Source organism: Sporobolomyces koalae (genome assembly GCF_050403365.1).
Source record: "Sporobolomyces koalae JCM15063 DNA, S_koalae_JCM15063T_v1_ctg46, whole genome shotgun sequence".
In the NCBI taxonomy this organism is placed as follows: Eukaryota; Fungi; Basidiomycota; class Microbotryomycetes; order Sporidiobolales; family Sporidiobolaceae; genus Sporobolomyces; species Sporobolomyces koalae.
Genome location: NW_027481725.1, coordinates 1 through 15,222, shown reverse-complemented (window position 1 = coordinate 15,222; position 15,222 = coordinate 1). Strand labels below are relative to the sequence as shown.

General features: G+C 54.6%; 6 protein-coding genes across 6 annotated transcripts; 1 reads left to right on the top strand and 5 right to left on the bottom strand.

Moving 5' to 3' along the window:
• Positions 1 to 284: 284 nt before the first annotated feature.
• Positions 285 to 1,279, bottom strand: TAF11 (TATA-binding protein-associated factor TAF11; the record flags this gene model as incomplete). Its single annotated transcript, XM_076680809.1, has 3 exons — positions 285 to 421; positions 490 to 586; positions 650 to 1,279. 3 exons carry the CDS (start codon positions 1,277 to 1,279, stop codon positions 285 to 287), a joined length of 864 nt encoding a protein of 287 aa, XP_076532033.1.
• A 279-nt stretch (positions 1,280 to 1,558) lies between these two features.
• On the bottom strand, positions 1,559 to 3,764 carry JCM15063_002947 (uncharacterized protein; the record flags this gene model as incomplete). The annotated part of the gene is made up of 5 exons (XM_076680808.1): positions 1,559 to 1,582; positions 1,651 to 1,704; positions 1,777 to 2,326; positions 2,404 to 3,277; positions 3,485 to 3,764. 5 exons carry the CDS (start codon positions 3,762 to 3,764, stop codon positions 1,559 to 1,561), a joined length of 1,782 nt encoding a protein of 593 aa, XP_076532032.1.
• Positions 3,765 to 3,949: 185 nt separating this feature from the next.
• On the top strand, positions 3,950 to 7,619 carry JCM15063_002946 (PHD finger domain-containing protein; the record flags this gene model as incomplete). Its single annotated transcript, XM_076680807.1, has 9 exons — positions 3,950 to 4,081; positions 4,300 to 4,403; positions 4,466 to 5,075; positions 5,146 to 5,805; positions 5,876 to 6,001; positions 6,091 to 6,561; positions 6,639 to 6,860; positions 6,941 to 7,258; positions 7,338 to 7,619. 9 exons carry the CDS (start codon positions 3,950 to 3,952, stop codon positions 7,617 to 7,619), a joined length of 2,925 nt encoding a protein of 974 aa, XP_076532031.1.
• Positions 7,620 to 8,118: 499 nt separating this feature from the next.
• JCM15063_002945 (GNAT family N-acetyltransferase) lies at positions 8,119 to 9,177 on the bottom strand (the record flags this gene model as incomplete). Its single annotated transcript, XM_076680806.1, has 3 exons — positions 8,119 to 8,551; positions 8,639 to 8,934; positions 9,025 to 9,177. 3 exons carry the CDS (start codon positions 9,175 to 9,177, stop codon positions 8,119 to 8,121), a joined length of 882 nt encoding a protein of 293 aa, XP_076532030.1.
• A 309-nt stretch (positions 9,178 to 9,486) lies between these two features.
• On the bottom strand, positions 9,487 to 10,870 carry JCM15063_002944 (uncharacterized protein; the record flags this gene model as incomplete). Its single annotated transcript, XM_076680805.1, has 2 exons — positions 9,487 to 10,549; positions 10,617 to 10,870. 2 exons carry the CDS (start codon positions 10,868 to 10,870, stop codon positions 9,487 to 9,489), a joined length of 1,317 nt encoding a protein of 438 aa, XP_076532029.1.
• Positions 10,871 to 11,015: 145 nt separating this feature from the next.
• Positions 11,016 to 14,430, bottom strand: JCM15063_002943 (uncharacterized protein; the record flags this gene model as incomplete). The annotated part of the gene is made up of 8 exons (XM_076680804.1): positions 11,016 to 11,432; positions 11,505 to 11,905; positions 11,969 to 12,547; positions 12,610 to 13,099; positions 13,169 to 13,505; positions 13,574 to 13,751; positions 13,828 to 14,166; positions 14,241 to 14,430. The coding sequence occupies 8 exons, from the start codon at positions 14,428 to 14,430 to the stop codon at positions 11,016 to 11,018; spliced, it is 2,931 nt and encodes a 976-aa protein (XP_076532028.1).
• Positions 14,431 to 15,222: the final 792 nt, after the last annotated feature.

Genomic DNA, 15,222 nt, shown 5'->3' with positions numbered 1-15,222 from the left:
CCGCAAAAATCCTGGCCATGTTCAGACGACTCGTTCAGGGATATTCCGAGACATTCGCTCACAAATAACGATACTAGCGAAACTACCAGGGGAAGCTCGAGTATCACGAGATATCTTTGCCTTCATATTGTGCGTGACCATCAAGAAGAATGCAACGTGATTCGAGCTTGCACGCGTACAAACAGGGATCTTTGGCCTTTTCGTCAGCCCCGCTCTCTCTTTTACTGGTCAGTCTGACAACATGGTAGTATAGCAACACGTGAAAAAAAGGAGACTGAGAAGTATCACTTGACAAACATTTTCTTCCTCGATCCTCCCTGTCCACCTCCTCCCGCGCCTTGGTGTTCGTCGCAGTACAACCTGTACGCGTCTCGCAAATCTTGAGGCGTCAAAGGGCCTGGATGAGGCGAGTTTGACCGAGCTGTGACATGTCCATCCCCTCGAGTCAGTCCTGAATCGGTAAACTTTTGACGGAGAGAGCGATATTACCTTTCTCGACAATCTCTCCGACAAACACTTTGGCGAATCCCCGTACGACCGTCAGGATCGATGGAGATACGGTCTGTCCGACCACTTGATTCACCAACTGAAAAGAGAGAGAATCAGCTCCAGTTCACAGTGCCTGTCCAAACATCGAGACTTTGCTCACTTTTCGAACCGAAGATTTGTTCAAACCGGAACGACGATAATGTTCGTACCGACTCATCTGTTCGTCGTTGAAATGTTCCAACAAGACTCTCAAATCTTCCTTTTGTTTCGCAATCTCTTGAGCGTTCGAACCAAACTCGTCATCGTCAAACTTGAGATCCTCGTCGTCTTCAGCTCCATCAGGTTCATCTCGATCATCTCCACCCCCCGTAGTCGTTGTCGTTGCCGTGGGTTGATCGTCTTCTGGATCGTAATTGAGTTCCGATCCAGGTGCTGGTTTCCCTTTCAGTTTCGATTTCGTTCCTCCTTTGACAGGAGCGCCAGGAGTGTCTCCTCCATCAAACACACTCGTACTCCTCCCTCGAGGTGGACTCATCCCTCTTGCACTCGTAGGTGGACTACTCGCGATCCCTCCTCCTCCTCCGGGAGTTCCAACCGGAGGAGGAGATCCCAAGGGAGTTCCAGCACGATCTCGACCTGCAGCACCTGATCCTGCTAGCTGCTTTTTCGTCGTTGTCGTCTTTTTGGGTGCTTTCGGTTTCGCACTGGTGGTTGAAGGTTTGGGTTTCTTCGCTTTCGTGGCGGTCGTAGGCGGTGGAGAACCCGCAGCTGATGCAGGTCGTTTCACCATGAGGATCTTTGAAGCGACTCTTGATAGCGAGATGAGGTGGAGAATCAAGGGTATGTACGTGAGGATCTGCAGGCTGACCGCGTCGTTGAAACCCCTGTCTTTCATTTTTGTATTCTCGCTCTCTCTTCTCTTTCTCGCCAACTCGCAGGGCTTACCATATCGACAACACAAGTTGACGAACCAGTTTCTCTCCTCAAAGTCGAAACGAAGAACGACTGTTTACTTTATTTACACGTGCAGTTCATTTTCAGAAAATCCATGCTTCGGAGCTAGTCAAGATTAGTTTGTTCGGTTCAATCCAAGCTGTGCCGCGTAATTCGAGTTACGAGTCAGCAAAACCTGCTGCACAGGAGAGAAAGAGAGAGAGTTACCTTTTCCGAGTGCGTAGGGTAGTCTCTCAAAAACGCGAGTTGTGCCCTCGTAGCCTGTTGGAAATCGTCGACGTCAGTAAGAGCAAGATTTGGGATCGTGGAAAACAACAAAAAAAAATGCCTTACGTTCTCATAAGTGAGCGCGTTGACCAATTCCATCTCGGTCCTCGCCATCTCGGCCGAACGTTCAAACATTTCAACCGCCTCGTGCACCTTGTTCTGTTGCAACAAGAGTTGAGCCAACGTGGCAATTCCCACGTCGCACTGAGGATCGATCGTGATCGCTTCCCGACAGATCTGTTCAGCTCGAGTGAAATCCTGAGTCGATTGGAACAACGCGAGCGCTTTGTTGACCATGGGTAACACGTTGCGAGGGTTCGATCCTTTCGCGAGGTCGATCGACTTGTCAAAGTTTTTGACGGCATCGTCGAATTTGCCTTGATCCAACAACAGTTCTCCGTAGTAGTTGTACACTTCGGGACTCGAGTCGTGCTCTCGGATCAGTTTCTTGAATTGGTGCAAGGCCTTTTCGGTCTCGCCCGATTTGTACAACGCGACCGCAAGTTGAATGTGACTGAAGATGAAGGTCGGGTCGAGTTGGGTCGATTGTTTGTACTCGGCCATCGCTTTCGCAAAGTCTCCAGTGATGAAGTACACCTGACCTCGGTGGTAGAACCTGGTTTCGAGGAACACGAAATTGTCAAATTCACTCTCGTAGATTCCTGGGCATTGAACAGGTAAAAAAAGACGTACACATCGGCATTCTTGGGATCAATCTCGAGGGCCTTCTCGAAATCCTTCATGGCGTCTTCCGGGTGTCCCAATTCCATGTGCACACTCGCCTTCTTGACCCAACTCTGGGCACTGTGATCATCGATCCTCGTCGCTTCGTCGAGGTCTTCGAGGGCACCTTTCGCATCACTCATGATAAACTTGAACGTCGCGCGCATGTTGTACGCTTGCGCTTTGAGGGCCGGTTGCGAGATGCCTTGTTCGATCGATTCCGAGAACAAGGTGAACGCGTGGGTGAACGATTTCGACTTCAACGCTTCGGTCGCGAGTTTGTACGTCTCGTCGCCCTGACTCGGAGTCGCGGGCAACGTCGGTTCCGGTTGAGGTCGGAACGCTTGCAGGTACGCTTCGATGAACGTGGCCGAAGGGAGTTTCGGTTCACGGTGTTTGAGAATCTCTTGCGCCTTCTCGTTCGCGAGTTGTTTCATGACCCGCTCGACGGAATCGGTCGTCGCTTGAGTCGCAAAGTTGTCAATGATCGCGGCGGCCGTAAAGTCGCACAACGACAGGTACAGGTTCTCGACGCCCCCAAGTTGCTCGCGAGCGGTCGCACGACGGTTCAACGCCTTGATGTACGACGGGTCGAGCCGGAGTGCACTCGAGCAGTCGTCGACGACCTGGTCGAGTTGATTCAAGTTGGTGTAACACGCGGCTCGGTTCGAGTAGAACACGGCTTGTTCCTCGCACTCGATCGCTTTCGAGTAGAGGCGCACGGCCTGGTCGTACTGTTTCGACGAGTAGAGTTTGTTGCCGCGAGCCTTGAGCGCGAGGGCAGCTTTCGATCGCGCCGAGGGGGACATGAGCGAGATGTCGGTCGACGACAGGTTGAGAGGATCTGTTTGACATGGGGTGCAAGCCAGTCAGTTAGGACGAGAGAAATTACGCGCATGACGCAAGTCGAGTCGCGACCTCTTCTCGTCGTCGAGTCGCAGCGCGCGCGTGCTCGAGAGCAAGCAAGAGACCGGCTCGCTTCGAGTAGCGACTAGTCCCGGAGCAGGCCTGGAAGGGAGGGAGGGAGGAGAGAGAGGTGGGAAGTGCGTACCTTCATCGTCCTTCTTTTCTTGGGTGCGATCGGCGGGTGCAGCGGTCGAGTCGGGTTGAGGGGTACTCGCGGGAGGAGTCGAAGCGGAGGACTTTTTGCCCTTCTTGCCCGACTTTTTCTTGGCCGACGGAGGTTGACGCGGGAGGGTCGAGTTGTAGTACAAGACTCCCGCAGTCGACACCGTGATCGCCGCCGCCGTCACGAGCAGCGCACGACGATGCGTCGACAGGAAGTGCGAGATTTGAGAGCCCGTGCTCGTCGGCGTAGACGTCGATGCCATCTTGGATGCGATGAGAGACAGTTGGGAGATTGAAAGAAGGGAATTACTTGCAATCGAGGTCGATTGAACTAGAATCACAATTGAATTGCATAAGAATTGGTTGTTCGTCGCCCCCCCTTTTTCGCCGGCCCCTCCTGCCCCCGATTCCCGCGCTGTCTGCCTCTCGCGCCGCTTCCCCGCTCGCCATGTCGGACGCACCTGCGCACCCTGACGAGCAGCAGCTCCTCGCCGAGATGCGCCAGTCGTACAAACTCGCGGCTGCGTCGCACTTTGTCGGCCTCTACTCGCACCACCTCGACTTGAAGCACCAGGTCCAAGTGAGTCCCCAATCCCCCCTCCTTCCATCTCCCTTGTACTCTCTCCCTCTTGGCAAACTCGCGCATGGGAGCGAGGGAGAGAGCGAAAGCGAGACGAGAGGCTTGTTTACACCTTGATCTCGCTTCGACCCCTCTCGTCGCACCTCACCTCTCGCCCGCTCGCGTACCCGCTCTCAACCTTCCTGACCACTGACTCTATCGTCTCGATCGCGCGACAGGAGCTCGAACAGGACCTGTTGCCCTCGCGCGAAGGCCACGAGACGTACCTACCCTACATGCTCGGCAAGCTCCTCAACACGCTCGCAAACGACCGCAACACAAAGTCAGTAACTATGATTCTTCACCCTCGAAAAGAAGCGAGACACTGACGCAGATCTTTTGTAGTCACACCAATTGGTTGAACGCACTGAGACGCTCGTACAACCGTCGGGTCACAATGAGATCCGACAACCCGTTCTACCAGTACCTCGTCGTACCCGATTCCGTCGTGCGCTCTCAACTCGAAGCCGAACGTCTCGCGAAGCAAGGATCCAACGCAAACGACGACGACGATGACGACGAAGCGAGACGCAAAGGCATCTTTACCGAAAGTGACGAGAAACTGAGACTCGCCGAAGGCAAAAAGCCGTACAAGAAAAAGGAGAAACAGGAACCCAGTGCGGCCGATGTCAACCTGTCGAGCGGCACGACCGCCGAAGCCCAAGTGCCCCTAACCGAAACCGCGATCGATGACGGATTCAACGCCGAGATGGCCGACGTCATTGCCGAAGACGCAGCGCAGGATGCTGCCGTGACCCAACTCGAACAACGCTCGAACGGGAACGCGAAACCTGAAGACGAGGACGAGTTTTGGGAGGAACAACGCGCAGTCGAATGGAAGGATTTGTCCCTCGAGACCAAGATTGATGCAATCTACAATGTGTGCGAGTGGCACATGGTCGACCCGGACAAGCAGTTCCGCAAGTACCTTCAGTTCGATGGAGAATCTGCATGGGTGAGGCACAATCTTCTTCTTGTATGTGTGTCTCGCAGAGTGTAACTGAACGGCGTGGCTCTTGCAGCAGAGGCTCGATCCGATTGGACTCGATCGTCACCAAAACTACTACTACCACCTCTCGGACGATCGGTTGTGGATCCAACGTCCGATCCCTTCCGTCGACGAAGCGCGTGCACTCGGATGTCCCGAACCTCCTGAACCCATCACGAAACCGAAATCGCTCCTCGGGTTGCGCGCCGGTCCGAGGGACAAGTCGAAAAAGGGAACGATCACGGGCACGGTCCGGTTCAAGTTGAAGCGGGATCCGAAAACGGGCGAATTCCGACAATTGAGGGAAGACGAACAAGATGGAGGCGTCTCGGTGGGAACTGGCATTGGAGGATCATCTACGCGTGTGCGGGACGATGACGAAAAGGTGTTTGCCGCGAGACGGAAGAAGCACGAGGACGCTGACGAGGATTTCACCGATGGTCACTCGAACGAACGTGGTGCGAACCGTCGTCAACAAGACGACGAAGACGACGAGGACGACGTCGACGAGGAGGACTTGTTTGCTGAACTCGAAGAATCCGAGAGGATCAAGAAGCTCGAGGAACGCGCCGCGATCGAGAAGCGCAAACGAGACCAGAAGGAAGACGAACAGCGCGAGTTGACCGAATGGGAGAAACAAGTGTGGGCCGAACGTTGGAGGGCCGAACACACTCCCGGGTTCATCGAGTGGCAAGCCGTCAGTCTCTGCTTCTTCTTCTACTTGGTTCCGTTTGAGGTGGATCCAGATTTTGACTCCGGTCTTACAGGTCTGTACCGATCTCGACCAATGGAGACAATTTGCCGCAAAATTCGAGGGCTCGGACGATCAAGACGAGCAGAACGTTCACCAGTACGCTCTCGACTGGATCCCAGAGTACGAGCGCATCCTCGCGGTGAGCTGCACTCTCTCTCACCGACGCACGATTGGTCTCGTCGAGTGGAAATATGCTGACTCTTTAGTTGCTCGTGCGTACACGTGCAGGCCGAGGCCGAGAACAAGGAACGAGAGCTCGCCGCAGCCAACTCGAAGCGTGGAACGACCCGGGGAGCTCGCGATGCGACGATGGAGACGGTCGCTCGACTCGCTGCCGAAGAAGCCGCGCTCAACGAGCGATTCACGCGAGTCACGCGGGGTCAACTGTCGGCCCTTGATGAATCGAATTCGAATGGGGGAGCAGCTGGATCAAAGTCAGCTCAACCGGCGGGAGAATCTCGCGAGGAACGACTCAAGAAACGCGAGGACGAGAAACGGGCGAGGGAAGAAGCCGAGGAGCAAAAAGTGCTCGAAGAAGCTCGGGAGCGAGAGCGCGAAGAAGCGCGCGAGAGGAACGGTGGGGTGTTGCCGTACGAACTCATGAACGAGCAAGAAAAGGCGGCGTTCGATTTCGAGCAAGAGCGAGAAGCAAAACGGGTCCAGAAGGAGGCTGAGAAGAAGAAGCGCGAGGATATCAAGGTGAGTTCCGAGAATTCTCTCGCAAGAAGCATACAGGAGGATACTGACACTGTTTGGTCCCTTGTGTGTTTTTCCAGCGGCAACGAGCGAAAGAGCGCCGAGCTGAACTCAAGGCCGAGAAGGAGGCAGCCGAGGCTGAACTCGCCGAGTTTGAAGCCGAGATCAACCCTCAGGACGAAGTCTACGCTGCACCTGCCCAACAGTACCAGCACCAGGTGCCTGTTGCTGCCGCGCCTCTGAATGAGGAGCCACCTTGGTACACGGATTGCGAGGTATGCGGTCGCCAAGGATGGAATATCGTACGTCTCTCCTCTCCGCTATTCTCATCTCTGATGGGCGCGCTCATACCTCGGGACCGTAACTCGGTGGTGTAACACAGGATGACGGAGTCGAAACGATTTGCTGTGAGCAATGCGAAGAATGGCAACATCTGCCGTGTCACATTCAGCGGGATGCGCTCGAAGGACGCCAGCCGGTCAACTACGCCGACGACGCGTACAAATTCTACTGCATCCGCTGTCAACACCAACCGGGACGCCGACCTCGTCCGGTTCCTCCTGCTCACGAATTGCCTCCCCCTCCCCCGCCCATCATGATTCCGCCTCCAGCTCCTGCCCCTGCCCCTGTTCCCGCTGCGAACAAGCGGAAAGCGCCCGTCAAGGCGCAACCAGCAGCAAAGAAGGCCAAGCCTCAAAAGGTGAGCATTCGCAGGCCATTCTCGGCGAAAAGAGTGAGCGAGAAGCTGACTGTGTCGTTGGGGAACTGTGCTTATATAGGCTCCGACCTCTGGCAATGGCGCGATGTACGGTCACGGTCACCATCCATTGTACCACCCTTCGGCGTACGCGCACGTCTCGCCTCAACCGGTTGTGCAACAACCTCCGCCACAACCGGCACCGGCCGCCGCCGCCGCGGCAGCTCCTGCGGCCGCGCAACCGCAGATGACGTACGAAGAGCTCTCGAACCGTGTGCAGCAGGATCCGAGATTGCTCGCGCAACTACCACCGGCATACCAGCAACACTTTTCGGAGAAGTTTGGAATCCCCATGCCTCAATAGATTCTCGATCCCCTACTCTTTCCCCCTTTCCCTCGGGTCAAATTGGTTAACCGTTGACGTCGGAACCTCCGACAAAGCGTTACCGCCCTCTCTTTTCGTCAACTCTCCTCTTTTTGTTTTCGTCCTACTGTTATATGCGAAACCTCTTTTTTCTTCCTTTCTCCGGGTTTACTTTTCTTTTGTCTTTTCACCTCGGTACTGGTCATCCGCGCTCTTTTATCTCCCTCTCTCTGCGGTCCTCAAAAAACGATCGCTCGTACTGCCTGACTTCGCCTCTTTCGACTTTTGCTTTGGACTACTTAAAATCCCCCTGTTCCCTCTCTTTCCCACTCATATCGTGTGCTTTCTCGAATGATCTTCTGGAATGATTGTTGCTGTGTCTCCTGCTCGACGTCAGGCCCGACCACGTCAAAGGCGCAATCTAAACGAAAACTCGTGCTCTCGATCCTTGTTAAGCGCATTTCATGAAACGTCTACAGCGGTACTATTTCGGAATCATCTATTCAAACTTGACGTCCTCGATCCGTTTCTTGACAACTGGTCGGTTCAACAAGGTCTCCACGTGATTCTTGACGCCCCGTTCCTCCCAATCGTCCCACCCGATCCTCAGCACGCTCGAATGTCTCCCTCCTCCCAACTCTTCTTCCGCCTCTCGACGTTCGCCGTTGAGAAAGTCGGGCAACGGCAATCCGAATTTGGCTCGAGAAGTCACTCGTTCCCATTTCAACGAACTCGCTTCAAGTTCGAATCCGAGTCGAATCGCCGCTGAAACCGAAGGTTGATTCAACTCGTTCGAGAACCATTGCACTCGACGCAACCCAAGTTGGTAAGGCTTAGTTGAGGTCGCAGGCGAGAGCAAGTATTCGAGTAGGAGAGCGATCGAGTGAGTCAAAACGTGCGTGCGTTGGAACGGAGGAGCAATGTGTAAATGTCTGGAACCATTAGAGAAGGACCGAGTATATCAGACCAAGTTTTCCTCTGGGGTAATGCATCAGACAGAGAAAGTGTCCTAAACTGACCCGATTTCGGAAGAACGGTTTTTGGGCACACTCTTGAGAGCGCCCACGATTCCAGCGATACGTTCAGGTCTCAATCCTGAACCACCTTCGGCTTCGTAATCCTCTCGAGGATCTTCGTCGTGGAACTTGAGACTGAGGTCGTACACGACGAACAGGAGAGAATAGGGATCGCGACGAATCGTTTCGAGGAACGTCAAGTACTGGTAGAAGTTCCGGAACGGACCGTACGGTAACCATTTGTACGATTCGGGAAACGGTAGTGACAGTTCATACAACCTCTCCGCGTGAATCGAAGGCTGCTCACGTAAACCAAAACGAAAAAGCAAAGAGTCGCAGGGATTGCGGTCAGCTCTGAGAAGCATTTTGATCGCAAGAGTGTTACATACGATGAGAGGGTACAGTCGAACACCTCCGGCAGTTTCGAGTACCGGAGGAACCGAGTAGCAAAAGTTGAGATCGTAATCCGCCAACTGTGTCGAAGCATGATGAGGACCTTGAGCGAGCTCGGCCGGCTTTTGATACTCGTTAAGGAACGGCATCACTGGATTAATGAGAAATTACGTGGAGAGGGGAAGAGGAGAGGGAGGACAAAGTCTTCGTAAGACCCGGCCGAGGTGGAGCCCGCCGCGTGCTCCGCCGACTCGGAACAACGCGATTGTGCCGGAGTCAAAATCACCACCGAGTCAAAATCATCTCGACAAATCGAGTCCGTTGCACATTGGGAGAAAAACAAAAGCACAACAAGCGAGGTCTAAACTAGCACAAAACAGACAAGCCAAAACATCCAGGACGTTCGAGACATCCTTCTATGTACTCTCTCCAATCTAAGGAACCTAGTTTTCGGACGATCATCTGCCTTCAGTCGTTGGTCCATGCACGACTCGACGCCATGCCATTTTGCCCAAAGCTCCTCCGAGCAAGACACTCGCGATGCCTAGGCCCAACGAAAGCTCGGCCGCTTTGTACACGATCCCGTGTTCAGCTCGTTCCTCGAACAGAGTTTCTGCTGCGAGGGGGTCGGGTTCCAATGTAGATTTGTCGGACCGCTTGGTCGACGTTGCAAACGAGAGATCGGATCCATTCGATGGTAAGGGCGACGGTAGTGACGGGACTGTGCGGATCGTTTCCTGGTTTGTACGCTCGGCTTTCGGCTCTTGGGAATAGGCAGGTTCGGGTACGAGTCGCTTGCCAACGATCGGGACTCGCTTGACGACGCTCTTGCTCGCGTCAAGCCCGAGGTGGACGGTACCGCTTGCGAGTCTCCATCCGAGCCTCGCCGGGGCAAACACGATCGAAGATCCGGTTGTAGTCGCCACGTCGGCAGAATCTTCAAGATGGGTTGAAGGCGGTCTAGGTCGAGGCGGTACGGCAGTAGGAGGAACGGGTTCAGGTGGTAGAGGCGCTTCCGCTTGTGACGCTTGTACTCGAGGCGATGGTGGCGAAACGTTTTCTTCAGCGACGACTTGAATTTGCTCTTCCACGACTTGTAGGACGATCGTGTCGACCTCGACCATCTCTTCCTCGACTTTTGGCGGCGGAGAGGTTTCTAGCGGTGCTGGAGGCAGCTCTTCTGTCGAGGTTGGGCGTGTATCATCCTCGATCGTCGTCGATTTGCTCTGCCTCCTCTTTGTCAGTTTTCGAGGAGGTGGGTCTGATTGGTGCTGTTCACGTGCGACCTGATCCGAGTCCAACTTGTGCCTCAAAGTCGCCAATACGGAAGGCAAGTCGGACTGTTCAGCAAGCGATGTGGACGGCACTGAAGAGGAACCGACGGAAATTGAAGCGGTCGATGAAGGGGATCGGGCTACGACCGGAGAAGAGAAAGTCGCCGCGGTCGGAGGGTCGAACGAAGTTGACAGTCGAGAACTGCGAGGTGAACGCGCGAGCGCATCGAGCGAGTACGAAGATGACCTAGAGCGCGAGCTTGGTAGTCAGTAGAGCCCTCCAGGAAGACGAGCTTACGAGAGAAAGACTCAACGAAGACCTCGTCAAAGCCGTAAATTCGCCTGCAGCATCGAACGTTGGAGCTGCTGGTGCAGCCGAGGACTTGCGAGTGGCGGCAGTTCTCAATGCGATCGGCGCAGACAAGGCGGTGGTCGAACTGTTGCTGATCGAACGCGAGTGCGAACGCGTCGACGTGAACGAACTTGGGCGGACTGGAGACGAAGAAACCTCTGGGTCGACAGCCGCACTCGCGTTCGAGCTCTTGCGGGGCTTCTTCAGTTTGGCCATCCTGCACGAGCGCACGAGAAGGCGAGATGGAGAATGTGTAGCGATGACGCAGCGAGTTCGATCTAGTCGCCGGGGCTGCACCGCATACATCGAGCTCAAACCCGCGACAAATTGCACAACATTTTCAAAAAACAGCATTACTTCCTCAAAGCACCCGATCGAGACACCCGTTCCCGAGACCCCTCAAGCTCCTTGTCTCCTCGAGTTGCAATGCCCACACGAGACACTCCTTCTCCTTCTCCCGCCGATTCGTAAGTTTGTAACACCTCGACAACTCGTACCACGCTTCGGGCGAGTCCCATCCTTGCTTCTTTGTCAACGTGTCCAACAGTGTCTCCGCAAACGGCACCTGACGGTCGATCCACGTTGTCGAGTCCTCCACTTCCTTGACTTTGGCCCCCAAAGAGCTGACTGATGTTGTCGGATTCGAGTTGGGAGAGATCAGGTACAGTCGGGCAAAGAGGACCGTCGACGCCGAGTGGTCAATCTCGAAAGAAAACGCCTTTTGTAATGCCCTCCTCGCAAGGGTCGTCTCTCCTCTCGCCAGGTAGATCGTTGCCAACTGTGTAGGTGAAAATTCCGTTGGTATCAGCGTCTCTTGCGTTGAGATCTCGAATGGATCAGGTCTGCTCACTTGGCATGAAACGTCGGGATCGTCCGCGTTCAACTGTTCCGCTTCCCACACCGCACCTTGCGCCTCGTCGAGCTTGCCCGCTCTCCGGAAACTCGCAGCACACGCGAGCCACACGTCGACCAACAGTTTCGTCGCAAGCGGGTTGGTCGCGACATTGGGCTTGTCGAGCGGGGTCGCAGGCGAGATGATCGAGGGCGCGAGCGAGGGTGCTGCTGATGCGTACGGCGTAGGGTTCGCCGAAGCCGGCGAGAGCCCAGGCGGAACTACCGAGAGCGATACCGGTCGGAGAGGGACCGACGAGTCGCGTTTCGAACGCAGCGACACTCGACGTCCGAGGAGAGATTTTCGCTTCGACAAGTTTGTCGCTCCTAACCCTAGCCCTCCTTCGAGCGCGGTGGGTACTGGCGGTGCAAGAGGAGGAACTGTCAAGCGATCGCAGATCATATCATGAGTACTCGACGCACCAACCCGGTAGGTAAAGAAAGGAGGCTCACGCAATGATTCAGCGATGGGGATGTAAGCTCTCGAGTACCAGCTGAGAATCTCCTGTTGATCTTCTAGCGCAGCAGCTGGACCTTCGAGGTACTCGACGACCGCATTCTTGCTCAAGCGCAACTGAACTTCCTGTGCAAGCGTCTCGGTCTCGCTCAACGGGTAGTCCCACCGGTCTTGCTTCGTACAGGTCGGGACTGCCTGCACGTGATTCCCTTCGAGTTTCGCCAGCGTTTCGTCCCTCGTCAATCTATCTTCATCACTCGTTACCGGTTCGAGGTCGATCGCGTTTTCAAACACTTGCAACGCTCCCTTCGGATCTTTGAGCGCAGTCAAGACGAGTCCCAACAGGTGCCACCCTCGCTTGTTGTGCGTGTCGAACGAGAGCGCGACTTTGATCTGCTCGAGAGCACGAGACGTCTGCCGCAGTTCGAACAGCTGGTACGCGAGCTGATAGTGCGCGTGGAACGATTTTGGCAGGAGAGCAGTCGCGAGTTCGAGGTGCGACAGTGCTGCTGCGTGTTGTGAGGGACGTTCGGAAGGGTTCGCTTCTGCGCAAATCGTATCCCCGCGTCAGTAGCGGTGCGGTGATGGACCTCGGCAACACTCTCACCTTTGGCAGCCAAACAACCCCAAGCGATCCCGAGAGCCAACTCGACCCGACCTCGGACCTCGTCGTCTTTCTGCACCGTCGCGCCCGACTTGACGACCTCTTGCAGCTTTTTCGCAATCTCCAATGCGGCTTTCGGTTCGTCGAGATACCGACACAAGATCCTGACACCAATCACTCCCGTCTCGATGAAATCGCTGTCGGAATCGATATCGTGTTCGTCGTCGTCGTCTCGCACATCCTTCTCTTCGAATTGATCTTTCTCGTCGAGTTTGTTGGTCTTGTCCTGGACGGAAGTTTGCCGGGCTCGAAGGGTCTTCATCTCTCTCGCGACCGCCTTGGCATCGGTTTCTTTCGATTTGTGCCACAATTCGACATACAGGTCGAGTGCCTTGTGCGCCTCTCTATATCGTTCCGCGATCGCGAGCGACCTGACCAAGTACCTCAACAGGCGATGAGATTGGAACGTGTGAGTTAGCGCGTTGTACAATATCTGTAAACGAATGCAAGACAGTTAGTCTCTTGCTCGACATCGAAAAGAAGAGAGATAAACCTCTCTCACCTCGATCACTGAACCAGATTCGCGCTTGTCGAGCCCTCGCGCCTTCCAGCTCTCGACGACTTGATCCAAGAATGCGAGGTACCGAATGTTGACCTCGCCCGCTTTCGGTAAACTCGTCGTGCGCCTCAATAGGTCCTCTTGTAGCTTGAACGTCGTTTCTCGGCTGTCAAAGTGGTTGTTGGTAGCGAGGGACAGCGTATGGAATTCTTGAAGGATCGCGAGCGTCCGATCGAAGGGGAAAGGACCTGAGGCAGCTGATGCTGACGCGGTGAGGGCATGATATTTTGCAGAATGCCGGATGTACAGTAGATGAGAAGCGTGAGCCATCTGTGGCGAGCTGGATAGTGATTCACTGATCAGTCTTAGTGGTGGATGCGGCAAAAATTTCGACGATCCGCGGCTCACGAATGCAGTTGATCGAATCGACACAGCCTCGATAGGACCGTGTCGCCAATCCGGAACAATGAAACGTCGTCTTTGGTCGTCAGTTGCGAGTCAATCGCTTGGTCGTACTGCTTGGCTGCGAGTCGGTACGTTTCTCGAACCTGATCGAACGGGTACGCCAACTTTTCGAGCGAAAACCCTGTTGAGTTGGAACCCAATTTTGAGCTTTTACCCTAGACCCTCAACAGAGAGTGACAAGGATTAATGGCACTTACCTCTGATGGCGAATCCGAGAACCCTCAGAGTCAAGTCGTAAGCTTCGCCAGTGGAGAGCGACCGGACCAAGTCGATCGACTCGAGCGTGCGGACCACTTGTTCATCCTGTCCCATCAAGTACCTTCCGAAGCTTGCAACAATCTGCGCATTCTCGACTTCGGTCGGGCTTCCCGTTCGCGGTTGACCTTCGAGCGCAGCGACGGCTGTGAGGGCTTGAGGATGTAGCGAGGCCGGCAGAATTGGAGGAAGAGGTCCTAGGTCCGCTCCTGATGACATGGTCGGGGTTTGCGACAATAGGCGATGCAGGATTTGGTCGGTTTGCGCGGTCGAAGCGGTCACTGCGGAAAGAGGGGGAACCGACGAAGCTACGTGAGCGGGAACGCCTGCGCGAATCAGATGAGACGAGACGGACAGGTCCTATGAGGGTTGTGCTTTGTGAACTTGCGCAGCAGCTCGTTCCAGTCCATGCCCGACGACGCGCGACGGTTGATGTTGCCCGTTTTCAGCTCGGCGGGGTATTCGCTCGTGAAGAGCGAGAGCCTGCGTGCGAGGTCGAGGGTGTCGGCATAGTGCTGTCCTTTTGTCGAGGATGATCCGGTCATCGTCGTGGAGGAGGGCTCTGTCAACGAGCTTGTTGCGTGATGACGACGGTCATGCTGCGGCGCCATCCTGCCGTGCCTCGAGTCACTTCTTGGCCGTGGTGGAATCCCGTTCTCGCCTGTCGAGAGGCTGGAACACCCGGACGAGCGAAGTTGAGGGAAGCTGCGCAGCGAATGATCGAACCCCTGGCCAGCCCCGCCCGTCCTCGCAACTCGAAAGTCGCCGATTTTCCCTTGATTTTCATCATTCTCGCGGACAGCTCAGCTAGCTACCATGTCGAATTCGTACGATCATACATGCCTTCTTTTCAATTTTATATCTTGCGACGCCCAGCGAATCACGGACTACGCGGGTTTACGCTCAAAAAAATGTCGCTGTCGTTTGGTAGCCGCTGGCTCTTCCCCGGATCAAAGATATTCAGGATTATACTGTATTCTGTGTACTGCAATGGAAGGAGAAATATTTGGTGTAAATGCCAAGGACATCAACTAAACACATTATGCTCGACCTCCTCTGCTGCTTTCTAGAAGAAAGATGTGCTCTGCTTGCGTACACACTGCACTTTGTTGAGCGATACCTTGTAATTGCAGCGCGAGTACGCTCAAAACAAACAGTCTTGCTGTAACGTGGCACCCTTCATCGTACCAGCAACTGAGTAAAAGTACGTTACACAAAATCAATCGACCAAAGACTGACCAGTCTTGAGTTCAAGTCCTGGGGGGGGGGGGGGGGGGGGTATTTTTAAAAAAAAAAAAAGTAAGAAGATTATTGCAGGCCCCTATTTTAAAAATAAA